Consider the following 27,475-nt stretch of genomic DNA (forward strand, 5'->3'; position numbering starts at 1 on the left):
GTGCAGGAGGGAGGGCTTTAGATTCCTAGGGCATTGGGACCGGTTCTGGGGGAGGTGGGACCTGTACAAGCCGGACGGGTTGCACCTCAACAGGGCCGGGACCAATATCCTCGGGGGGAGGTTTGCTAGTGCTGTTGGGGAGGGTATAAACTAGCTTGGCAGGGGGATAAGAACCTGAACGTAGATTCAGAAGGGAGAGAAGCAGAGCTGGAAATGGAAGGCAGAAAATTAGTTTGGAAGGCAGAGGAAACAAAGGTTAGAAAATAGACAACAAAGGAGTTTGGCGGTGCTTAAAGGTATATATCTCAATGCAAGAAGTATAGTGAATAAGGCAGATGAGCTAAGGGCACAGACAGACACATGGAAGTATGATATCTTAGCAAATACTGAAACATGGTTTAAACAGGGGCAGGAATGGCAGCTCAACATTCCTGGTTATAGGGATTTCAGACAAGATAGAGAAGGGGATAAAAAAGGAGTGGGGGTGACAATATTGGTTAAAGAAACAATTACGGCTGTGTGGAGGGGTGATATGTTAGAAGGATCATCAAATGAGGCCATATGAGTTAAGCTAAATAAGAAAAAAGGGACAGTCACACTTCTGGGAGTGTACTATAAATCCCCAAACAGTCAGAGGGAGATAGAAGAGCAAATATGTAGGCAAATTTCTGAGAAGTGCAAAAACAATAGGGCAGTAATAGTAGGGGATTTCAACTACCCTAATATTAACTGGAATACAACCAGTGCAAAAGGTATAGAGGGCGCAGAATTCTTCAATTGCATTCAGGAGGACTTTTTTAGCCAGTACGTAGCAAGCCCAACAAGAGGGGTGGGGGGGGGGGGGCAGTTCTGGATTTAATTTTAGGGAATGTAGCTGTGCAGGTGGAAGGAGTGTCAGTGGGCAGGCATTTTGGTGGTAGTGATCATAATTCAGTTAGATTTAGCATAGTTATGGAAAAGGACAAAGATAGAACAGGGATAAAAGTTCTAAATTGGAGAAAGGCCAATTTTACTAAGCTGAGAAATCATTTAGCAAAAGTGGACTGGAAACAGCTGCTTGAAGGTAAATCAGTGTCAGAGCAGTGGGAGGCATTCAAGGGGAAGATTCAAGAGGATCAGAGTAAACAAGTTCCCACAAAGAAAAAGGGTGGGACTGCCAAATCTAGAGCCCCCTGGATGACGAGGAGCATACAGGGTAAGATAAGGCAAAAAAAGGGAAACTTATGTCAGACACCGAGAGCTCAATACTGCAGAAAGCCTAGAGGAGTATAGAAAGAGCAGGGGTGAAATTAAAAAGGAAATTAAGGAAAGCAAAGAGAGGGCATTAAAAAATACTGGCAAGTAAAATTGAAGAAAATCTAAAAATGTTTTATAAATACATAAAGAGCAAGAGGATAACTAAGGAAAGAGTAGGGCCTATTCGAGACCAAAAAGGTAACCTATGTGTGGAGGCGGAAGATGTGGGTATGGTTCTTAATGAATACTTTGCTTCTGTCTTCATGAAAGAGGGGGACAAGCAGAGATTGTAGTTGAGGAGGAGGAGTGTGAAATATTGGATGGGATAAACAGAGTGAGACAGGAAGTATTAAGGGGTTTAGCATCTTTGAAAGTAGATAAATCGCCAGGCCTGTATGAAATGTATCCCAGGCTGTTAAGAGAAGCAAGGGAGGAAATAGCGGAAGCTCTGACCATCATTTTCCGATCCTCCCTGGCTTCCGGCTTGGTGCCGGAGGATTGGAGGACTGCTAACGTTGTACCATTGTTTAAAAAGGGAGAAAAGGATAGGCCTAGTAATTGCAGGCCAATTAGTATAACCTCGGAGGTGGGAAAATTATTGGAATCAATTCTGAGAAACAGTATATACCGTCATTTAGAAAGGCACAGATTAATCAAGGCCAGTCAACATGGATTTGTTAAGGGAAGGTCGTGTCTGACTAATTTGATTGAATTTTTTGAGGAGGTAACAAGGAGGGTTGATGAGGGTAACGCATTTGATATAGTGTACATGGATTTTAGCAAAGCTTTTGACAAGGTCCCACGTGGCAGACTGGTCAGAAAAGTAAAAGCCCATGGGATCCAAGGGAAAGTGGCTAGTTGGATCCAAAATTGGCTCAGTGGCAGGAAGCAAATGGTAATGGTTGACGGGTGTTTTTACGACTGGAAAGCTGTTTCCAGTGGGGTTCCGCAAGGCTCAGTACTAGGTCCCTTGCATTTTGTGGTATATATTAATGATTTGGACTTGAATGTTGGGGGCTTGATCAAGAAGTTTGCAGATGATACAAAAATTGGCCATGTGGTTGATAGTGAGGAGGAAAGCTGCAGACTGCAGGAAGATATCAATGGACTGGTCAGGTGGGCAGAAAAGTGGCAAATGGAATTCAATCCAGAGAAGTGTGAGTAATGCATTTGGGGAGGGCAAACAAGACAAGGGAGTACACAATAAATGGGAGGATACTGAGAGGTGTAGAGGAACAAAGGGACCTTGGAGTGCATGTCCACAGATCCCTGAAGGTAGCAGGACAGATAGATAAGGCAGTTAAAAAGGCATACGTGATACTTTCCTTTATTAGCCGAGGTATAGTATATAAGAACAGGGAGGTTATGCTAGAATTGTATAAAACATTGGTTAGGCCACAGCTCGAGTACTGCGTACAGTTCTGTAGAGGAGATTTACGAGGATTTTGCCAGTGCTGGAGAATTTTAGCTATGAGACAAGATTGGATAGGATGGGGCTGTTTTCTGTGGAACAAAGGAGGCTGAGGGGAGATTTAATTGAGGTATATAAAATTATCTTGGGACTAGATAGAGTGAATAGGGAGGACCTATTTCCTTTATCAGAGGAGTCAGTGACCAGGGGACATAGATTCAAATTAATTGGTCAAAGGATGAGAGGGGAGCTGAGGAGAATTTTTTTCACCCAGAGGGAGGTGGGGGCCTGGAACTCACTGCCTGAAATGGTGGGAGAGGCAGAAACCCTCAACTCATTTAAAAAGTACTTGAATGTGCACTTGAAGTGCCGTAATCGACAGGGCTTATGAACCAAGTGCTGCAAAGTGGGATTAAACTGGATATTCTTTCTTGGCCAGTATGGACACAATGGGCCCGATATTACCATGGCGGTGGGTTCGCGGCAGGGGGGGTCTATTGGGCGCGTGGGTAACGCGCCCGGTGAAATCAGTCTGCCCCGCGCACGATCGCAGCCTAATTGGATCCACTTACCTGGTCTTCCGGGTTCCCCGCTGCTGATCTGCGCGGCGGGCGGGCTGCGCATGCGCTGTAAGGTCTGTCAGCTGGAGGAGCTCTATTTAAAGGGGCAGTCCTCCACTGATTGACGCTGCAACAAATAGGAAAAATTACAGCATGGAGCAGCCCAGGGGGAAGGCTGCCCCCAGGTTTAATGATGCCTCACTCCAGGTATCATTGGATGGGGTGAGGAGGGGGAGGACAGAGATCATCCCCCCGGCGGGTGGGAGGAAGCGGCCTGCCTCTGCCACCAGGAAGGCCTGGCTCGAGGTGGCAGAGGAGGTCACCTGCACCACCAACATATTGCCCACCTGCATACAGTGCAGGAGGCGCTCCAATGACCTAAGTAGGTCAGCCAAAGTGAGTACACTAACTCATTCCTCTACATTCCATCTGCCACATCACCGCCCCCACCCCACATCTCCTTCTGCACAGCCAACACTACTCTGTCACATCACCCCTCACACCCACTCAAACCTCATCCTCATCTTACCTGCACTTACTCACCTCGCCAGTACTCATCCCGCCACTACCAATCAACCCAATCCTCATACAATCTCATGGCTCCATCTCATACTCACCCTCTCATGCATCTCTTTCGCAGTCAGCCTCACTCAACCTGCTACTACCTGTGCTGCAGCCACAGGGCATGCATCACATATGTGCAGTAGGAAGCGTAAGGCAAACGTGTCGTGAGCATGAAGGGGATGCACAAGGGTGTTTGAGGGTTTGTCATGGTTTTTACTTATATTTAATTTCTGATCAACTCACATCACATATTATATTGGCACCACTACTGCCACGTCTTTGCAAATCTTGTCTGGTTTGTGCAATAATGCCCTTTCCTGAGGATCACAATGAAGACCCACAACTGATGACACCCATTGTGTCACTGCAGAGTGGGTGTAGGTGTATTTGCAGGGCTCCTTTGTGCAGACGACTGAGAGACGTCGGCGATGTCCCCGGTGGCACCCTGGAAGGATGCGGAGGAGAAGTTGTTGAGGGCAGTGGTGACTTTGTCAGCGACAGGTAAGAAGATGGTGCTCAGGCCAGCCGGGAGCAGCTCGGCATGAAGGAGGCTGCAGATGTCCACGACTACATGTCGAGTGACTCTGAGCCTCCGTGTGCACTGCTGCTCAGAGAGGTCCAGGAAGCTGAGCCTCGGTCTGTGGACCCTGTGGCGAGGGTAGTGCCCTCTGCGATGCATCTCTCTCTGCGGTTGCCCTCCCTCCTGCTGTGCAGGTGGATGTGTCACAGCACTGTGTTGTGCAGCTTCACGTGTCAGAGGTGGACGGCGTGGCCGGTGAGGCTGTTCGCCCTTTGAGGAGGTCATGACTGCAGCTACGGCGGCCCCCATCCGGAAGATGAATATCTGAGGGGGTCCGCAAGGTAGGTACATGTGTCTGGACACCGGGGTAAGTGTGCAAGTTGGTGAATTTTGTTGTTAGGAGGAGGGTGGTGGAGGCCAAACTTTGTCCAAAGTGACAGAGTGGCCTCCTGCAATGAGTGAGGGTCTCCCCCCACCCCCCGCACCTGTCAAACGGACCTTTGCAGCTGCCACAGGCTGATGGCTGCAACACGTCCATTTGAACTGGGAGTGTTTCCCCCAGTCCGGGAAACAGTCTCAGTCAGTTGCAAAATCCCATCCCTGCTAAAATATCAGGTCAATCAGGACTGTAAACAACCTGAAGTACCTGTTCAATTACCTTAAGTGGCACCCCGCCGGCTTTAATTGCCGGCAGGAGTCCCACATGTGGGGGGCTGCGCGCACATGTCAGCGCGTCAATGGGGAACCCGGAAATGGGGAGGGTTGGAGCCGGGCTCCCAACCCGCCCCGGGAATCCCCAATTTTCGCAGCCCCCCCGCCACGAACGCACCCAATTGCGGGTGCGAAAATTGAGCCCAATGGGTCAAATGGCATCTTTCTGTGCCGTAACTTTCTATGATTCTAGCCCAATGAAAAAAGATACTGATTTCTTTGATGAAGCACTAAAATGCTGATACATGGATTGACACACTGACCATTATCTTAAAATGCTGACAGTTTGCATGCCTACTAATACATAGTGCTATGTTATGAGGGAAGATTGGAGAAACTTGGGCTTTTCAACTTTGAAAGAAGGCACCTGAGAGGGGATCTCATAGCTTTATACAAACAGTACAGAAAAGCTAAGTCCAGAACACGACTTTAAATTAAATTATGACAATAGAACATGCAGGCACAAGTTCAACGAGCAAAAATGTATGCAGCACATTATCACTACCTCAGGATTTCCCAAAATGGTTTACCACCAATTGTTTACTATTGAAGTATGGTCAATGTTGTTACACAGGAAAGGGCAGTAGTGAATTTACACACAGCAAGGTCCCACAAATGGCAAATATGATAAGGTGTTGTTGGGTGAGGGGGAAATGTTGGTCAGGACACCGGGACAACTCTCTAGTCTTCTTTGGATAGTGACTAAAGAATCTTTAACATCCAACAGGCAGCCCAGGCCTCGGCTCAACATCTCATCTAAAACATGGCGTCTCCAATGACGTAGCACTCCCTCAGCACTGCACTAAATTATATACTCATCTGTACTGAGTCTTCAACCAACAACCTTCTGACTTAGAGGCAAGATTGTTACCAACTGAGTAAGTCACAGTAAGCATCTGCTGGTAATTGATAAATATTCATTCACTCAATGAAACCAGTCACTCTCTCCATGGAGACTGGATATTGGTACCAATTATCAAAACATCACCCGAAATGCAGAACAACAAAGAGATCCTTGGAGTTTCCTATCCTTCCATCTGTGAGCAAACAGCTACTAGAAACATGAGACGAAGCTCATGCCATGTACACTTTAAACTACAAGATACATATCTGATCACAAATGGCATTTCCAAGCTGTAAATAAATAGCATATTTTAAAAACCATGACTTACCGATAAACTAATTCTCCATCCATGGCGTCTTGTTCATCTGTGCAAGTAAAAGTTAACCTGCCTCCAATTACAGCCCCAACTATATACACCAGCCAAGCCAACCGACCTGAGGATGTAAAGAACAAATTCTCAATTCCTCAGCATTATAAAGAAGGTCTGCCATTAGAATGTGAAATACAGTAACAGGTTCTCTAATTATAAGATCCACAACTGGACACAACCATGACTCTGTCAGACACCATGAGGGTTTATATTCTATTTGGTGCAGCTTATTTAACTTCAATGGGATATGCTAAATTAAGGCATCAGAGTCTTGATGAGAATTGAAACCTGGTCTTCAGCAGGCTGAAAGCTTTACGGTTTACTGCATTGGATCACTGTCAACTGGTTGGGTCCAATAAGAGAAAACTCACATGCAATTAATTTAAGTACTGCTCAGTTCAGTACCTTCAGCCTGAGATCAGTTCTGTAGCAAACTTCTGTGAAATGCACTTGGTTTCTACTTTACTCAGTGCTTCACTGAACTTTTTATTATTATTCCTATAGACTCTTCCCCCTCCCTGTGGCTGAGATCAGTTGGTAAAGGCAGCATTTAGCTGAGCTGAGCCTGTTTATCTTAACAGACCAGGGGGTTTGGGGTTCAATTCCTGATCTGTGCCAAGTTCGCTCATTTTAGCCAGGATGGCAGGTGGGGACTACAATTTATCTCAACATCCCTGGGTTAGGAACAAAAAATATCAGACAGATCACTGCTCCTGATCACGGTCCAACGATCCTTGCTGGAAAGTTCATGCATGTGGACATCAGGCGAGGGATATGATGCCCTTTCCACTGTGGTCAACATTCACTATCTAAGCTTGGTTGAGGTACTGCAGGGTGAGGTACTGCAGGGTAACTGGAAACTACAGAGGAGGAGAAAAATGGTAGAGGCCTGGTCTAGGACATTTTATTAAATATTGTGTTGGTTATCCTTAGCTATCCAAGGCTGGAAGAAATCAAGAAAATTTCTCCTTTAGCAATATTTAGAATAAGATTGGTGTATATTAATTTCGTAGGAATGGGCTGTTGCCTTGATCTTTGCCCCTGTTCTTCGCGCCTTTCCAGAAAAAAAGAGAGAGATATCAGTTTAGTAAATACACACCATTTCTAACTTTTCCCCCCTCCATTTATAACCTTCCTAGTCTTAGTGTTCAATATGTGAAAGCACTATGAGTTGAAATGTTCACACAAGTCATACAACTGGAGTCCCTCGATACTAACAAAATAGCCAGGAAAGTTGGATTTATCTTGCTGAATTACTATTCTAGTAAAATACCCTAAGCCACCAAGCTCTTAACAGTTTAGCTTCAAGGATGATCTGAATCAATTTACTGGTGAAAGGCACTGTTAGGCAGCATGGCATTGGAAACGTCCATGTTTTATTTAGCAGTGACATCCTGAAACACAAACCATGAATCAGCATAAGACTGCTGTGGATTTCTCTGAGCCATCACCATCCTACTTAGAGTTTCTGACTAATTAAGAGCTGATTAGATAGGGGAATAGAAATCTGTGCTGGAGGTATGGATCGCTGCACAAATCATTCGAACAGTTGTCAACTGTGACACGAGAGCTGCAACTCTAAGGGGAAGACAAAGAAATATATATTGCAATGCAGTGCTTTCTGTCTGTACTAAGGAAGAAGAATGGCCAAACTGGGTGCTCTGCTGTACTTATCACATTGAAATAAGTGGCCACCTGTCTAAAGCACTTCCACAAGTGGGAAAAGATGTACCTTTGCAAATAATGTTGCTAGCTACTATATGGAACTAGATATGAAAAGATTTCCATCTCAACAGAGCTGCAGCATGGGCAGTGGATAGTCAACATCAGCGCTTAGCAACCATTAGGAAACAATGGCCACAAAGCACTTTGTGCTCATTTTTTTAAATTTATATAAACTCTGAACAAGGTTTCAGAGATCTGGTTGCTCTAGGGACAATATAATGTCCAGATGAAGTGTTGTTACAAGACCACTGTTGAATAGAGTATCGAAAGCTTACACTACAATTTCTTTGCATCAATTCCCCCTTTTCTTTCGACAGGCTCAAGTCGAGCTGGGGTATGGATTCCCTGGGCATCAGTAGGCTCCCGGTGCCTCACTCAAGTGGCCATTCTTAACGTGTAAGCTTAGACAGTGAGTACTGGCATGATATTCAACTGTGGAGGGCATCACAGCTGAGCGCACTCCTGTGCTTTCCTTTTAGTCCACACACATGCAATGCTAGCTGGTGTCACTGGATAGTGATCAGGAACATGAATGGTGGCTGATTTCCACACCCACTATCCCCCTCACCCCATATAATACTCCAACTAGTCCACCGGCCGAATCAACTAACTCAGCACAGACGGGCAATCAAACCTGGGACTTTGTGATCTGTTTGGCTTTGTCCACACCCACGAAACAATCAGAGGATCTTAGCCTACATTTTTGCCAATTCAAGCAAGAATCACCTGAGAAATGGAGTTCCTTACTGTTAACTTGGAAATTAATGAGATTAGCTAAAGGAGCATCAGCAAAATGACCTCTCTGAGTAATACTGGAGCAATTAGAAGATGGATGCTCAATGCCTCATTGCAGATCAGATTTATATTTTCCTTCCAATATTTTTAATCCTTTATCCATTCTCTTCTAAAGGCAGTGATGCTTCTTGAGGTGCAATTCCACAGGATGCCCCCTCCAATACTGACCCAAGTGGTCATTCCTGAACCTGGTCAGTGAGTGTGGACAAGGTACCCAACCACAGGTCTGAGAGGCATCACCTCAGGCCAGTCCTGTTTTCCTATCTTGCGTCAATACACACTTCCAGTAGTTGCTGGACAGTGATCAGGAGCAGCAGCCATGGCTGTCTGGATTCCTGCTTAACCTGGGATTATTGCTTGCCCCTTCCAGTGTCACCCAAGCCAAGTTTGATCTGAACGGGTTAATGCCACCACATTCACTTCATTACCCACTCAACCAACAAGACGGAGTTTTGTTGGTCAATGTACAGTAAGCAAAAAGAACACATTGGAACAATAAAATGATTCCACGTGTTCAAATAGCAAGCTTGGAAATTCCGCAAAATAAATCTGATCAAAAACACATCAAATGTGGAAATGTTTTTTCCGTTACGCAGTTTTACGACACATTTTAATTTGCAAATCGGTGTCCAAGAAATGGCATGAACCATACCTTTCTACCACAAACGCATCTGAATTAGTGGATTTCACCTGCCATTCCTCCTCTGAGGTCGTAGGTTCAAGCCCCACTCCATGACATGAGCATACAATCTAGGCTGATACTTAAGTGCAGCAGTTGGGAGCATTGAGTGTCAGGGTGTGTGGTCCTTTGGATGAGACATTAAGCAGAACTGTCACCATCAGATGGATGTTAAAGATCCCATAGCACTAATCCTGGTTTTCCTGGTGTTCGAAGCAACATTCCTCCTTCAACCAACACCACCAAATATAGGCTAACTGTCTCTTCACTTTTTAATGGACTTTATGCACAAAATGGCTGCCATGATTACCGACATAACAGCAGAAAACTGCTCTTCAAGATAAATCATTGTACATGATGTACTTTGAGTCGCTTCTCTGACGGCTGATAAAATATTTTATAAATGCCAGCCCGCTGTGTTTTCTCAAAACTTCTTCCCTTCCTCCAACATTCTACGGCCCTTTAAAACCCAGGTTTGGTGACACTAATTATTGATTAATCTGGTCTTCAGTCTTCCTATTTTTAACCTTGGTGCGGTCCTACACAATGGGCCTTGGCGCCTCACCTATGTTTCTCAATTTTAAACAATGTTCGCTGATTGTCTTAGCCTCCTGTCTATAACAGGCGATTCCACACAGTCTGTGAAGCTGTATTTCTTTACCAGAGTGTGTCTTGACTGAGGCAGTAAAATTTACACGATATTTGTCAGGTTACTGTAATTCAGTCTGGTGAATCTGATTTATTTCTTCATTCAGCTTAATGATGAACAGTACTATAGGGGGAACTGCTCTCATAGTGAAGTACTAAAGCCATCAAAGGATCTTAAGTCTACATTTTTGCCAATTTCAGCTAGAATCATCTCAGTAATGGATTTCTTTCTGCTAACTTAAAGAGCATTTTGTTTTAAAAGAAGCGCTTTTCCTGTGGGGAGAAAGATTGATGGTCACCCAGTGGCAGGTCCCCAAGGAGGCTCAACACTTTGCACCAAGCAGAGGCGCGCGTTCCTGCTCAGCAAGCAGCTGGAGAGTGGCGTGTGTTCCCATCCTGGGTGTGAGCTGGGGCACAGAGTGATATCCAAACCCCATACCACCCAGGTCAGGGTAACAAACCGCATCAGTATTCAGTAAGAAAAATCAGGGAGTCAGGAATCTGCGCCACTATCTCCCATAGAATGTAGTATAAACATATTTCTCCCCCATGTTTTGTTCAGTCCTATATAGGGTCGAGCTTCTCTTCCAGTCTCCAGGCTTGACAAAGTGTCTCTCTTTAGATGCTGACGAACCTGCTGGATTTTTCCCCCAGTATTTTCTATAACGGATTTTCTCTTTTTATTTCTTCAATGCAGAAGGTCTCAGCTTCAATCACTGGTCTGGATTGAGTTAGCTGATCTCAGCCAGAGTGGCAATGATGGGCACTGCAATCAGCCTTGGAGTGCCTGAGATTGGGAGGGGGAGAAAAAAATATGTCCGGGTTCCAGCTCCTGCTTGCTATCCAATAACTGTGTGTGTGTGTGTGTGTGTGTGTGTGCCGGGAAAGGAAAGAAGTGGGGTCCATTGCGATTCCCCACACAGCTAAATAGCCTGCCAACACTTACTGTCTTGCCTCACACATGAAGAATGGCCACTAAGGTGAGGTACCAAAAGGCAGCTGGAACCATACCCCAGCGTGACTCAGCACCCTCCGACAGGAGGGCAACAAAAACCATTTGCAAAAGAGCGCTGTGATTTGAAATGATTTTCAAGATGAGCAAACGGAGCAAGGTTAAGATTCTGTGCTAGAACGAGATAGAGCAGGGGACCACCATAACACATGCACCTCAACTGCCCTCCATTCACTGTGCCACACAAAAATCTACGAGAAGCTTTCTAACACAATAAAAGCACACATAACCTCACTTTTCAAGGCTAACATTTTAAGATGGCTGCAACGTACTCTTCCTCGTGTAATTTCACTCTCAACATTTCTCAGCATAATTCACTTTTTGTTGTCATCACTTAACAACCTAATTCGATTTTAACGCTTGCAGCTTTTGGAGTCAGCTCATTTAAAATAAAAGGGGATCTAACAGGGTGTGTCACCAGATGATGTGTCACGTAGGGCGGAGCCGATAACGTGATGCTCGGCACTGAGGAAGCTGATGCTACATTGGCTGCGAACGCCCCACAGCAGGAGGCGCTGACGCTGGAGGGTCGCTCAATGCCATGTTCACCGACAAAGTGCCCCTGAAGCATCAGTGCACGTCCATGTGCAAGGCTTGTAATGACCCTCGGTTTGATGTGATTGAGGCAGGAATGTCTGAGCAGCACTCCAGACGTAAAGAGTGCTTTAGGAACAGGCATTTCAGGGGAGGCCTGCACCAAAAAGTCTAAGTTTTGTCTGGTGGTTGATCCTCTCCTTCCAAAAGGGACCTTTGTCTGCCACAGTCTGCAATGGCCAGTAAATTGAAGGAGGCCTCGTGACCCCACCGACTCATCGCAGGAAAAACTTGCACCACTGTATGCCTTACATTGCTGCTGGCACCCGACACTGTGGCTCCCAACGCCCCCCCCCCCCCCCCCCCCCCCGGTGCCCGGCATATCGTGTACTAAGCACCAGGAGTGTCAGCAAAACTTATAAATGAACCGACTTCGTATTACAGTGCAAGGTCTCTCATTTCAGTCCAAACACACGTGATGGTCCTGGCGCAATTGCGATAGGGCCATATTATCAACCCCCAGTGTTTCACCAAACACGACAAGTCTGAGTTACTTCTGGAGAGCGGGACTGGTGTGGCTGGGGACCGAGGCGGATGGGAAGCCATCCGACCCTCCGCAGTGTGTGGCCTGGCACATTTTAACTCCCCAGGCCTTATGTGCATGCCTGCTGTCATTCTCCCTCCTGAACCCGGCACTAAGTTAAGCGTTTAGGAGGAGGAGGTCGGCCGGTCAGTGTGGGAGGGAAGCCCAGAGCAGCATTCTGCTCCTCCTGCACCACAAGGAAACAAAAAGAAATAAGAATAATTCACCTTTCTGAACTTCTTCTGGCCCCGGCTCGTCTTCCCGACCTGGTGGGAAAGCCACGAGGGATTCCCCGCTCAGATCTGGGGTTAAGATTGTAGTCGGGCCCTGGTGACATCATCGGAGTCCAATCTGCATATTTAAATCTGGACTCCGCAGGTGTCCTACTCGCCCGCTAAAGAGAGCAGGTTAATATCAGGACGCGGGAAAGCAGCAGGATCGGAGGGGGTGTGTTGCAAGGGGCTTTTCAACTGCCCGCCTGGTTTCTGCCACGTTTGTTGGGTGTGGGGGGGGAGAGGGAGGGGTGTTAAAATTCTCCCCTTCAAGTGAGGCACTCATTTTGGTTTTAAAATGTCACTCATTTTGATGTGCATCACTCCTAAAAATAAAAACAAACGCTGCTGCATATCTTTAAATGGGATGGCAAACTAATACTCTTTCTGATCAGATAAATCTCACTTCAGACAATTCCTAGCTGTGTGCGCCACCTCGAGACACATTCTTGCTAAAATTCTCCGCCTAGGTAACCCACCTTGGTCTGTGCCGCTGGGGGAGGTGTGGGCTGCAGGCAAGGAGTCTCTCAACACAGAAGGGAGAAGATTGAAAATACCAGTGGGAAAGTTACACCAAGCTGCCCTCTCACAAACCCCTAGCAGGCAGCTCAGGACTATCAGAGACATGGATTGACAAACTAGCTCTTCCATCCAGGGGGGAAAGTGTGCAATCGGGAGGCGGAGGAAAAGGGTGCAGTACTCGGTGCCATTTTAAGAGGGTAAGTATGTCCTTCCTGAGAACTCAGGGTGTAGAAGTAGGCCTGTGGTGAGGGCGAGTTGCAGAATAGTTTGTGCAAAATTTAAGGAATCAAATGAAGTTGCAGAATGAGTCCATTTCATTTTACACGGGAGAGGGATTTGAGAACAAACCAACGGTTACCCACCTTCCTGGACTGTGATTTCCATGTTCCTACCAGTGGGAGAACACAGGAGCTCCTGATAGGTCTGAGCAGACTGATCAAACAGCTGCACGAGCAGCGCACACGTTTTCTCATATTCGCAGCGACTCACAGTACACAGCTGCTCCAACTGCTGGAAGACCAGACCCGTGTCATCCAAGGGATCCTCCAAACCATCCCTGCAGTTTAAAAAGAGGGAAATAAACCTTTGTATAAATTTGTAGTTGTGATAACAGCCTGCATTCTTAACGTAAGTTTTACGAATCAAAATGATTCCATTAGATGGCGAATATTGGTTCCCTTTCCCTTTTATCTATTCACTAATAGATAGAACTAGAGGTCAATTTCTCAAAATGGGCTGATTCAATTGAAAATGTGATTTCTTAAAGTCAATTTCTCCTCTCCTTTGCTGAAAGTTGGGGTACAGTCCCACAACCACCTCCATTACCTCACTCAAGTGATCATTCGTCGTGTATGAGCCGAGACAGCAAGTGCCTACAGGCTATTTCGGTTGTGGGGGCATCACAGCCACGTCCCAATCCTGTCCTTACCTGCCATCCATACAGGCGAACCTCCAGCAACAACAGCCTTCATGAAAGGGATTTCCTGGATGAATCCCCCCTCCTTAACCCAGAATCGCTGAGGCCAATTGTAGTGCCCCGACAGAGACCAGTTAACTTAGCAGAGAACAGCGATCAAACCTGGAATATTCCTGGTCCGTATGGTGCTTTAACCACTTGACCCATCGGGGAATGAGACTGCGGTTTGTAAATTGTGTGCGCAATTTGTCAAGCAGTAGAAGTGGAGTGTATGAGGTTGAATCAGGAAGGTGAATGCATGGCTGAAAGACTGGTGTGGGAAGGAGGGGTTCCATTTCATGGGACAATGGCACCAGTACAGGGACAGGAAGGAGCTGTACCACTGGGACAGGCTCTACCTGAACCGGAATGGGACCAATGTCCTAGCGGAAAGGATAAATAGGGCTATAGATAAGACTTGAAACTAGTGAGACAGGGGAAGGGATCTGAAAGAGATAACATTAGCCTGAAGATAAAATAAATATGAAATGAGAGTAAAGGTCAGACCGAGGACAGGAATAAGGGTAACATAAATGGTCAGGGAACAGATAATTAACTGTTAAAAATAAAGTGAGAAAAACAATGAATAAAAACAAATTAAATTGCCTGTACAGCAATGTACACAGCATCTGAAACAAAACGGGGGAACTCGAGGCAATAATTTGCAGAGAGGAACCAGATGTAGCAGGGATAACTGAAACATAGCTTCATAAAGAACAGTTAAATATTGCAGGATATAACGTATTTAGAAAGGGTAGGGAAGGAAGAAGGGGCTGGGGTCGCTGTACTAATTAAAGATAAAACAATGTCAGTAGAAAAAAAGGATATGACTAACATTAAGACAGAAGCAGAATCCACATGGATTGAGATAAAGGATAAATAGGGGTATACTACAGACCATCTAATAGTGGAAGGGAAGTGGAGGGAGAAAAATGTAGGCAAATCTCAGAAATGAGTAAAACAGAGTAATAATTAAGGGAGATTTTAATTACCCCCAAATAAACTGGCGAGAAGAGGTAGTGAAAGGGGAAAAGGGAATGGAGTTTTTACAGTGCGTACAGGAATCCTTTCCTACCCAGTATGTAAGAAGCTCAACAAGACAGGAATCACTGCTGGATCTAGTAATGGGAAGTGAACCAGAGCAGATAAGAAAATAAAGTGTAAGCGAGCATTAAGGCAATAGCGATCACAACATCATAAAGTTTAAAATAATGATTAAGAGAGACATAAGTAAGGCAAAGACCAAGGTAATAGATTGGGAAAAAACTAATTATATGGGGATGAGAATGGAACTCGGGAAGGTAAACGGGAAAAAAATATTGACAAAGAGATAGAACAGCAGTGGGAAATATTGAAAAAGTGATCAACAGGAAATATATTTGATTAAAAAACAAGAACAAACTAGCCAATAATGAGACACTATGGATGAATAAATAGATAAGGGTAAAATTTAATCTAAAGAAAAAGGCAAACATTAAGTACATAAACAATAAAGGAGAGGATGACAAAAGGGAATACGAAGAGGTTAGGAAAGAAGTTAAAAAATCAATGAAAACAAAGAGGAATTCCAAAATGAAATTATCAAAGAATGTAAAAGAAATAGTAAAGTATTATATGGACACATAAATAACAAAAGGAAAATTAAGATAGGGCCGCCAAGGCATACAAAAGATAAAATGACAGTGAAATGGCAGAAATGTTGAATAGTTACTTTGCCCCAGATTTTACCATGGAGAATAAGAATTGGCTATCACATTAGAAGAGATCAAAAAGGATATCAAGGCATTTAAGATAGAAAGATAATTGATAAACTAGCCAAACTCAGAGAGGATAAGACCCCCGATCCAGATGGATTGCATCCGCGCAAACTCAAAGAAACTAAGGAAGAGATAGCAGAGGCACGAGTGTATGTGTATATATATATGCGCGGATGCAATCCATCTGGATATAAATATATATATATACTCACACGCTAGTGCTGTGTGTGTATATATATATATACCTACACACTATATATATAAGCTGTAAATATACATATATATATTTACAGCTAATGTTATTCTTATATTCAAAAAGGAAGTTAGAACAAATCCAGGGAACTATAGACCAGTTAGTTTAACAACGGTGCTGGAAAGATAACGGAACCTTTACTCAAATATGTAATAGAAAAACATCTAGGAACTGAAAATATAATAAAGAATAGTCAGCAGGAATTTGAAAAGGGAAAGTCAAGCATGACAAACCTTATTGAAATAACAGAAAAAGGAGACAGGGATAATGCAGTGCATTTGATATACATGGATTTGCAAAAAGTCTTTGATAAGGTACCACATAGTAGATGCCTAACTAAGGTCAGAGCATGTAGAGTCAGGGGGCAGGTAGCAGACTGGATAGCAAACTGGCTACAAAACAGAGAGCACAGACTGGCTGAAGGTGGAAACTGGTGTTCCACAGGGATTAGCGTTGGGACCACTGTTGTTCACCATTTAAATGAATGATTTGGACTCAGAAGTACAATATCAAAATTTGCGGATGACACCAAATTGGGGGTACAGTTAATATTGAAGAGGACTGCAATAAAATACAAGAAGACATTAACAAACTTGCAGAATGGGTGTGTAAATGGTAAATGAATTTCAATATAGAAAAGTGTGAGGTGGTGCATTTTAGCAGGAGGAAAATGGAGGCCACACACTCCTTGGAAAATAAAAGTAGATATGGGGTAGAGGCACAAAGGGATTTAGGGGTTCAGATACACAAATCATTAAAAGTAGCAATGCAGTAAAAAGCCGTAAAAAGTGCAAACAAAGCACTGGGGTTCATTTCTAGAGGGATAGAATTGAAAAGCAGAGAAGTTATGTTAAACTTGTATAGAACCTTGGTTAGACCACATTTGTGGTCCAGTGCACAGTTCCATATTACAAAAAGGGTATAAAAACACTGGAGAAAGTGCAAAAAAGATTTACTGGGATGATACCAGAACTGAAAAGGTACACCTATCAGGAAAGACTGAACAGGCTGAGGCTCTTTTCCCTAGAAGGAAGACTGAGGGGTGACCTGATCGAGGTCTATAAAATTATGAAGGGGTTCGATAGGGTAGACATAGAGAAGATGTTTCCACTTGTGGGGGGAGTCCAAAACTAGGGGCCATAAATATAAATTTAATGCAAAGAGTCTAGTGAATAAGGCAGATGAGCTGAGGGCACAGAAAGATACGTGGAAGCATGCTATTACTGAACAATGGCTTAAATAGGGGCAGGAATGGCAGCTCAACATTACTGGCTACAGGGTGTTCAGACAAGATAGAGAGGGGGATAAAAAAGGAGTGGGGATGGCAATATTGGTTAAAGAAACAATTACAGCCATGAGGAGGGATGATATGTTAGACGGATCAACAAATGATGCCATATGGGTTGAGCTCAAGAACAAAAAGGGGTAGTCACACTGCTGGGAGTGTACTATAGATCCCCAAACAGTCAGAGGAAGATGGAAGAGCAAATATGTAGGCAAATTTCTGAGAAGTGCAAAAACAACAGGGCAGTAATAGTAGAGGATTTCAATCACCCTACTATTAACTGGGATAGAATCAATGTAAAAGGTATAGAGGGCACAGAATTCGTAAAATGCATTCAGGAGGATTTTTTTAGCCAGTACGTAGCAAGCTCAACAAAAAAGGGGGCAGTTCTGGACTTAGTTTTAGGGAATGAAGCTGGGCAGTTGGAAGGAGTATCAGGAGGAGAACATTTTGGTGGTAGTGATCATAATTCAGTTGGATTTAGAGTAATTATGGAAAAGGACAACGATAGAACAGGAGTAAAAGTTTTCAATTGGGGAAAGGCCAATTTTACTAAGCTGAGGAGAGATTTAGCAAAAGCAGACTGGAAACAGCTACTTGAAAGTAAATCAGTGTTAGAGCAGTGGGAGGCATTCAAGGAGGAGACAGTTCACAGCCAATAAAGAAAAAGGGTGGCACTCCCAAATCTAGAGCCCCTTGGATGTCAAGGAGCATACAGGGTAGGATAAGGCAAAAGAGGGAAGCTTTTTCAGATACCAAGAGCTCAATATTGTAGAAAGCCTAGAGGAGTATAGAAAGTGCAGGGGTAAAATTAAAAAGGAAATTAGGAAAGCAAAAAGAGGGCTTGAAAAAATATTGGCAAGTAAAATCAAGGAAAAACCAAAGATGCTTTATAAATACATAAAGAGCAAGAGGATAACTAAGGAAAGAGTAGGGCCTATTAAAGACCAAAAAGGTAACCTATGTGTGGAGGCGGAAGATGTGGGTATGGTTCTTAATGAATACTTTGCATTTGTCTTCATAAAAGAGGGTGACGATGTAGACCTGTAGTTAAGGAGGAAGAGTGTGAAATATTGGATAGGATGAACACAGTGAGGGAGGAAGTATTAAGGGGATCAGCATCTTTGGAAGTAGATAAATTGCCAGGCCCGGATGAAATATATCCCAGGCTGTTAAGAGAAGCAAGGGAGGAAATAGCAGAGGCTCTGACCATCACTGTCCGACTAACTTGACTGAATTTTTTGAGTGGGTAACGAGGAGGGTCGATGAGGGTAGCGCGTTTGATATAATCTACATGGATTTTAGCAAGGCATTTAACATGGCAGACTGGTCAGAAAAGTAAAAGGGATCCAAAGAAAAGTGGCAAATTGGATCCAAAATTAGCTCCAGTGGCAGGAAGCAAAAGGTGTTAGTCGACGGGTGCTTTTGTGACGAGAAGGCTGTTTTCAGTGGGATTCCGCAGGTCTCAGTACTAGATTCCTAGCTTTTTGTGATTTATATTAATGATTTAGACTTAAATGTAGGGGGCATGATTTAGAAGTTTGCAGATGACACAAAAATTAGCCATGTGGTTGATAGGAGGAGGAAAGCTGTAGACTGCAGGAAGATATCAATGGATTGGTCAATGGACAGAAAGGTGGCAAATGGAATTCAATCCGGAGAAGCGTGAGGTAATGCATTTGGGGAGGGCAAACAAGGCAAGGGAATACACAATAAATGGGAGGATACTGAGAGTTGTAAAGGAGCATGTCCACAGGTCCATGAAGGTAGCAGGGCAGGTACATAAGGTGGTTAAGAAGGCATACGGGATACTTTTCTTTATTAGCTGAGTTATAGAATATAAGAGCAGGAAGGTTATGCTTGAACTGTATAAATCACTAGTTAAGCCACAGCTTGAGTACTGCGTGCAGTTCTGGTCACCACATTACAGGAAACATGTGAGTGCACTAGAGAGGGTACAAAGGAGATTTACAAGGGTGTTGCCAGGACTGGAGAATTTTAGCTATTAGGAAAGATTGGATAGATTGGGTTGTTTTCTTTGGAACAGAAGTGGATGAGGGGAGATTTAATTGAGGTGTATAAAATTATGAGGGGCCCAGATAAGAGTGGATAGGAAGGACCTCTTTCCCTTAGCAGAGAGGTCAATAACCAGAGGCATGGATTTAAAGTAATTGATAGAAGGATTTGAGGGGAGCTGAGCAAAAATGTCTTCACCCAGAGGGTGGTAGGAGTCTGGAACTCACTGCCTGAAAGGGTGGTAGAGGCAGAAACCCTCATCGCATTTAATGTAGATGTGCACTTGATGTGCCATAACCTACAAGGCTATGGACCAAGAGCTGGAAAGTGGGATTAGGCTGGATAGCTCTTTTTCGGCCGTCATAGACACAATGGGCCAAATGGCCTCCTTCTGTGCCGTAAATTTCTATGATTCTAAGATAGTCACTAATAAATCCAATATAATTCAGATGAAACTTCTTTACTCAGAGAGTAGTGAGAATGTGGAACTCGCAACCACGTGGAGTGGTTGAGGCGAATAGCACTGCTGCATTTAAGGGAAACTAGAGAAGTACATGAGGGAGAAAGGAATAGAAGGATATGTTGATGGGGCGAGATGAAGTAAATAGGGTGGGAGGAGACTCATGTGGAGTGAATGGCCTGTTTTTGTGCTGTAAAATTCTATGTAATTCCATGAATCCAGTCTGCGATGGGTGTACCTTACGATTATATGTACTGACTCCAGCCTTGAAGTAATGTAAGCTTTTGTGACTTCTGGTGCATACGTCTCCATCAGATGAGGTTCCGTAGACTTAACGAAGGGGACCGATGCAACCATTCGCTGCCACAGACTCAGAAGATAGTGTACACTGTTTGGAGCAAATTCCCAATGCTGTTTAAGAAGGAGGAAAAGAAATATTAAATAATATAGGTGTAAGAAATATAAGTATTTCTAACTATTTTCAATGATTTGAAATGTTAGGGCAAATTGTATTAAAAATGGCCATTGGCCAGCTGTGTTTCTGGGATGTTTTTGTGAAATATTCTTCATTCAGTGGTGCAGTTAGTCTGTGAAAGGCCAACGCATATGGCTGCCTTAAAAATACTCGTTGTCAACTCATTCAATGTGAGTGTACTAAATGTATTTTTATAGTTTTGTATCCACATCTAGCTACCCAATACACATCCCATTGTTAGTTTCCATGGGATCCAACGCAGATCTACTTGACGTGAATTCCTCTTGGTGATATCAGCCTTGAGATGTAATTTCCTCTGTTGGGTGTTAAAACCTGGCTAGTTGGGGTGGTGTGATCACCCGAGAGGAGACATAATTCCTGCGCCATTCTCCAGTTGTCTGCTAAGGTATTAAATCTGTTAACATTTTGATTGGCTGACTGTTTCAAGAAATGTGCTTTAACTTCATAGGGCTAGATCTTCTTAAAACCCAGGGCCTTTCTCACTGTTGTTAATCATACGCTCACTGTGCCTCCATACATGAAGAGGATGATAAAGGCTCTCTAAGAATAATCTGATGTATATACCATTGGTGACTGTGTTAGTAAGCACTTGCTGAGAGGACCGTTAAGAACTTTAGACACCGGAGTCGATTTTCACTACCTTTGCCTGGCATTAATGGGGCGGTGACAGCCACAAATTGCGGTCAGTAGCCTTACCGCCCAGTTAACATCAGTGATGCGGCCGGCTCCATTTTGAAAGGGGCCTATCGCCGGGTGTCCAAAATGCCTTCCTGTTTTAGGCGATGGGACCCTTTCAATATTGAAATTGGGGTCCTATGACGTAAACAGGACCCCGATTGCCATTTTAAGTTGCAACTGGTCGGAGTCTGCGCCGTGCAGGCTTTGATCTGTTCCACGGGAGATGGAACCCAAGAGACCCACCAAAGCTAAGTTTTGATGGGCCCCAGAGGAGATAGAGTGGCACCTCGGGACCCCCACCCTCCGCGGTCACACTCCTTCCCTGTAATTTACCTTGCTGGCGGCAGCCCAGGCACAACCTTGAGGCCTCAATCAGGCGAGCTGCATTGGGACGCCTGTTTGCGCCCCGCAGCTCACCTGCCAAACTTGAAGTGAAGCCGGAGCATCGAAATCACAGGGCCTCTTCGCTGCCGGGATGGGAGGCTGGCCAACGTTCACCCATAGGTCGCCCAAAAGTCAAAGTAGACCCAACCATCTTTTTAAACAGTCAACGCAGTTTGTGTGTAACATAAGTCTGATTATTTTAAGTTTAATAATTTTAGCATGTACACAGTAATCTAAATCAGGACATAATTTTAGCACGTACGCAGTAATCTAAATCCAGACATAATTTTAGCACGTACGCAGTAATCTAAATCCCAACATAATTTTAGCACGTACGCAGTAATGTAAATCCAGGAATAATTTTAGTCTGTACACTGAAATCTAAATCCAGACATAATTTTAGCCTGTACGGAGTAATCTGGTGGTTATTTTTCTGCCTTACGAGGTGACAGCAGGACCTGGTGGGCATTGTTTTACTGTGATTTGGGATTAACTGTTGGACTTCCTGTTACGTAAAGGAGGTATTTTTGTCTAAAGTTGTTCTCAATTGTTGAACAGAAAGTTCTAAACTGCCAGAAAAATCAGGTGAGCACCTGTCAACAAATTTTAGAGGGAATCTCTGACTCTTAGTTTTCAAATACATACAAATTGCCATTTGGTTCAGTTTGTAGTTTACTGACAGTTCTTTCTTGACTCTGAGGGGCTGTATATCCAAATCGCAGGAAGTCTCCAGCCCACTTACCACCTGGTATAGAAAGACAAGGGGGTTTAAATTGGATAACCCCTGAAAACATGCGTAGCAAGTGCAGTGCGCGATTAACCCGCACCCTGTCGTTGCATTACATTCGTGCTGTCTGCTGTTTTAAATGATTGCTGCGTGCTACCTGCGCTGTTGATTGGCTGCACGCATCGGGGCCCGAAATCACGAGTGGCTCGTGCTTCTTAAAGGCAGCGAGCATCTCTTAAAGGGGAAGTGCAATGTGACTGCAAGAAGTGGCGGGCTTCATTTCAAAACTGAATCTGTGCTGTGATACTTTGAAGAATGGCTGCACCTGGGAGAGTGACAGTTTGGGTATTTCCAGATTTCATCGACCTGTGACATCATCCTGCCCATGCGCCCGATGATGTCACTCTTAACGCATGCTAAAAAGCTACAGCTCCCCTAGTGACTTCACTTCCAATTATGTCATCTTCACCCGTTCTCAGTGAATGAAATGCACCCTCACTAAACCAACCTTGCAGCCCAAATTATGTAAAATAGTCAATGCTGTGGATTTGTCAAATTCAGCCTCAGAGAAACGGCTACAGCCCCCCGCATGATCTTGCAGTGCCCATTCATGGGGCCACATCTTTGAAGAGGTCCACAAGTTAATTGCTGAGTTGGCCTGACGCAAAGTGTTTTCAGAGTCAAAGTGAGGTGGGAGGCTGCTCAATTTGGAGGCCTCACTCCTCCAGCAGACAGGGGAGTTTTTACAGATCATGCTGATACTGTGCCATGTGTGAAGTCAGGTTCACAACAACTGACACAAATTGGTGTCACGCAGCCCTCCATAGAGTGGGGCCTGGCTCGCCAGTGGAAATAATCTTTCACTATTTACCCACAGTAAGGTCTCCAGGTTTCACTCACCACTTTACCAACTGCTCCGTTCTCCGCATTGATCCCACTCACCGTGTTCTTGCTGCTGTTCCCAACTCTGCCCGACTTAACCCGCCCCATTCCTCTCTCCCCACCCCCATTCCCCAGACTCCCTCTTATCAGGTCGCATCTAAGTGTACGCTGCTGTAAAGTAAATAGACCCAGCTCTTTAAGCCTATCTGAGTAACTAAGGTTCTTTAAGCTAGGAATTATTCTCGTTGCTCTCCTTTGAACCTTTTCCAAGACCACTATATCACCCACCATGTGAGGGACCAAAACTGGGCGCAGTACTCCAGGTGAGGTCCAACCAGCGACCTGTATAATGACAGTCCTTTGATTTCTACTGAATGGTTCTGTTAATACAAACCAATACCGTTAGCTTTAGCTACAGCTTCTCTACATTGGTCATGAACCTTCAGTGATCCGTACACATTATCACCTAGGTCCTTTTCTCTCTCAACCCCTTTCAGTACTATTCCCTGTAAATAATAGCGTATTCTGCGTTGGTCCTACCAACATGCATGTCACTACATTTATGTGTTATTTCCATTTGGGTGAGTAGCAGCAGGCAGGTCTTCATGGGAATTTCACTAGGTTTGTAGGCCATTCAAAGGTCCACCCATTGCTGCTCCTGAGATGCCCTTCCACACCACACATTGCAGAAGGCCTAGTCACTAGGCATGATTGTGATCGATGACTGTGGGCCATGAGATTGAGGATGAGGGGGGATAGTGCACCACGGCGACAGTAAGTTCTTCACAACTTGTTGTTGGAGGTGAGGGGCAGGTAGGGGCGAGTTCATGAAATGATTGATGGGGCAGTAAAGAAGTGGAGGATTATCATTGCTCTCCAGGATGACCCTGGAGTAGTCGGTGATCTTGGCAGAGGAGGGTGAGGCCTGAAAGCGCTTGATGTTGTCCATCCTGAAGAGTGTTGCGCACCAGATACACCCAAGCCTGCGCGCCTTGAGCATGCAGGAGTGAAGGTGGGGGCCATACCAGGGGAAGGAAGGAAAGAATTAAAGGAACCAAATCACAGTAGCCAATGTGTACACAGCAAGGTCCGACAAACCGCAATGAGATGGTGTTGGTGAAGTGGAAGGGTGGGACTCATGCCTGCCCATGCAATCCCACCAGCAGCTACTCACAACGTGGAGGCCTCACTCCCCCAGCAGATGGGAGTTTCGTTGGAGTTTTTACAGTTCATGCTGTCGACAAGGTTCCATGTAAGAGACTGCTAACAAAAGTAAGAGCGCATGGAATTGGAGGCAACCTTGGATAGGGGATTGGTTAGGAGGTAGGAGACAGACAGTAGGGATAATGGGTATGTACTCAAATTGGCAGGAGTTGACAAGTGGTATCTCCCAGGGATCGTTACTGGGGCCACAGCTTTTCACTATATTTATAAATGACTGGATGATGGAATAGAGAGCCGTATATCTAAGTTTACTGACGACACTAAGCTAGGCAGCACAGTAAATGGTGTAGATGGGAGCAGAAAGTTGGGAAGTTGATAGATTAGGTGAGTGGGCAAAACTGTGGCAGATGGAGTTCAATGTGGGAAGGTGTGAGCTCATCCACTTTGGACCTAAGAAAGATAAATCAGAGTATTTTCTAAATGGCGAGAAGTTATGAACTGTAGATGAGCAGAGAGATTTAGGGGTCTAAACATAGAAATCACTAAAAGCTAGTGGACAGGTACAAAAATAATTTAAAAGGCTAATGGAATGTTGGCCTTTATCTCAAGAGGGGCTGGAATACAAAGGGGAGGAAGTTATGTTACAGCTGTACAGTGCTCTGAAGTACATGCTGTCTGGAGTAATGCACTCAGTTCTGGGCACTGCACCTCAGGAAGGATATATTGGCCTTGGAGGGGGGTACAGCACAGGTTCACAAGAATACCTGTATTCCTTTGAGTATAGCAGATTAAGGGGTGATCAAATTGAGGAGCTTGAGGTGATTAAAGGATTTGATAGGGTAGATAGAGAGAAACTATTTCCTCTGGTGAGGGAGTCCAGAGGAAGGGGGCATAACCTTAAAATTAAAGCTTGGCCGTTCAGGAGTGATGTCAGAAAGCACTTCTTCACACAAAGGGCAGTGGAAATCTGGAACTCTCTCCCCCAAAAAGCTGTTGAGGCTGGGGGTCAGTTGAAAATTTCAAGACTGAGATTGACAGATTTTTGCTAGGCAAGGGTATTAAGGGACATGGAACTAAGGCGAGTAGATGGAGTTAAAATGCAGATCAACCATGATCTAACTGAATGGTGGAGCAGGCTCGAAGGGCTCAATGGCCTACTCCTATTCCTATGTTCCTGTGGCAGTCCAGGAGATCAATGTAGCCGCCGGCCAACATTAGGAGGAGGGTATAAGAGCTGTTGTCACTTCTGTAGGGGCAACAGTTACTGCCCGTGTGTTTGAATTTAGCAATTCCGCCCCCCCCACCCCCCACTCCCCGTCCTGTTCATTTGATTCCAACGGGTGCTCTGCCCGTAGAATGATCAGGGCCACAAAGGGATCATGGGAGGGAAATCATGGCAGAAATCGAGGTGGCCAACTCTGTTGTGGAGCTTGAGCTGAGGGGCCCTGCTCCACTTCAATTGCCAGGCCACCACCCAGGAGCAGATGATTTTCATAAGGAAAGTCCAGGCCTTTATGTCTGAGGAAGTTGTGAACAGTCTGCTGCTTGGACCACACCTTAACTCTCTTGTGCAGTGCTGGTCACTGAGGCACGAGGGAGATACTGATGTACTGGGGCCGGTGCAAAGAAAAGCCACAAGCAGAATTGCTAGTATAGGAGAAAAAACAGAGATTTAAATGTCGGAATGATATCAAGAAATCATTCATCACACAAAGAGGGGTCAACACTTGATTCAAGGAGAGGCAAATGTTATCTTGTGATCTCTTTTTTTTGAATGAAGAACAGAAGGAGGATGAACAGCATTCAGAGATACTCATAATCCAACTGGCAGAGCAGCTGGAGGAGTGAAGAGGTGACACTGTGCAGTTAGTGCTGCTGGCAATTCCCAACAGCTATCACTTACGTTCCAAAGACAGTGCGTTGTCTGCATCTGTGGAGTAGAAGGCAATGCTGCTCTCCATTGGCCCCATACCTGTCGGCCACCTTTCCCGCAACTCCATGTTTGAACCTCTCCAATGAGGTTTCGGCCCCAGTCAAAGTCAATGGTGAGATCCTCTGTGACTGTGGCCGTGATGCACTATCCCTCCTCATCTTTATTTCAGCAGTTTTTAAACACGGTTAACCACACCATCCTTCTCCAGCTCCTCTCCTCTGTTGTCCAGCTGAGTGGGAATGGCCTTGCTTTGTTCCACTATTACCTATCCAGTAGCAGCCAGAGAATCTCCTGCAATGGTTTCTCTTCCACCCCCGCCCGTTACCTCTGGAGCCCCCCATGGATCTATCCTTGGCGCCATCCTATTTCTCATCTACATGCTGCCCCTTGGTGACATCATCCAAAGGCATGATGTCAGGTTCACATATATACTGGTGGCACCCAGCTCTACCTCACCACCACCACCACCTGTAGACCCCTCCACTGGCTCTGTGTTGTCAGGCTGCTTGCCTAACATCTAGTCTTAGATGAACTGAAAATTCCTCCAATTAAACACTGGGAAGACCAAAGACATTGGGATAAATTTTAACATAGTGGCAGGATCTCAACAGGGTTGGGGGGGGGGGGGGAGTCAATACATGGGTGGGAAACCGGGAAAAAATTTCTATGCGTTTTCTCGAGCGATCGCGACTCAATTGAAGGCCCTTAATGTGACTTCCGGGTTTCGCATCTTCAAGCTGCGCAGTGGGTGTACTGCGCACCCGAATGACGTGCTGAAAGCTGGAGTATTTAAAGAGACATTGCAACCATGGATTTTGAGGGAGAAAGGAGCAATTTAAAGAAATGGAACAATGAAGGACAAAGCCAGCAATCCACTTTACTGACTCCTCACTTGAGTTGCTACTGGCCGGTGTGAGGAGCAGGAGGGAAAGTCCTATACCTAGGGGATAGGAGGAAGCTCCCTGCCTCTGCCGCCAAGAAGGCCTGGCTCGAGGTGACAAAGGAGGTGAGCAGCAGGAGCACCGTGGCAAGGTCATGGGTGCAGTGCAGGAAGCGCTTTAATGACCTAACCAGGTCAGGAAAAGTGAGTACAGTTACTGATTCACCTACATCCTGCAATGCACATCACGCCACCCTCTCACTCTGTCTTGCCAAGCCTACTCCATCACATCAATCCTCACACCCACTTAAGTCTCATTATCAACTTACCTTCACTTTCTGTGCACTTCCTCACCTCCACATTTGTGAACCCACCACTCCCAATCCTGTTGCAATGTCGTGAGTCTGTCTGAAAGTCACCCTCTGATGCATCTCTTTCATGGGCAGCCTCACCCAAAGCAATGCATCCATCGGGTGACTCCATCACCCTCACTCACTCACACGTCAGTTCTTTCTCCCCTTGCAGGAGAAGAGAGTGCAAAATGCACGAGAGAGGACAAGGACTGGAGTGGGGCCATCACAAATAGTGGCCCTGACGGAGGCGGAGGAGGAGGCCTTGG

The 27,475-nt window shown here is 45.0% G+C and overlaps 1 protein-coding gene across 4 annotated transcripts in view; it reads right to left on the reverse strand.

The window, feature by feature from the left end:
- Nucleotides 1–27,475, reverse strand: part of LOC137332605 (ran-binding protein 17-like) — a 686,121-nt gene that overhangs the window by 471,386 nt on the left and 187,260 nt on the right. For all 4 annotated transcript variants that reach the window (XM_067996561.1, XM_067996562.1, XM_067996559.1 and 1 more), the window contains 3 exons: nucleotides 19,951–20,123; nucleotides 13,349–13,542; nucleotides 6,175–6,280 (listed from right to left, as the gene is read on the reverse strand). In XM_067996561.1, the coding sequence (XP_067852662.1) occupies nucleotides 6,175–6,280; nucleotides 13,349–13,542; nucleotides 19,951–20,123 (473 nt within the window). The remainder of the gene's footprint in view (nucleotides 1–6,174; nucleotides 6,281–13,348; nucleotides 13,543–19,950; nucleotides 20,124–27,475) is intronic.

The sequence above is a fragment of the Heptranchias perlo genome, chromosome 14, assembly GCF_035084215.1.
Source record: "Heptranchias perlo isolate sHepPer1 chromosome 14, sHepPer1.hap1, whole genome shotgun sequence".
Lineage (NCBI taxonomy): Eukaryota > Metazoa > Chordata > Chondrichthyes > Hexanchiformes > Hexanchidae > Heptranchias > Heptranchias perlo.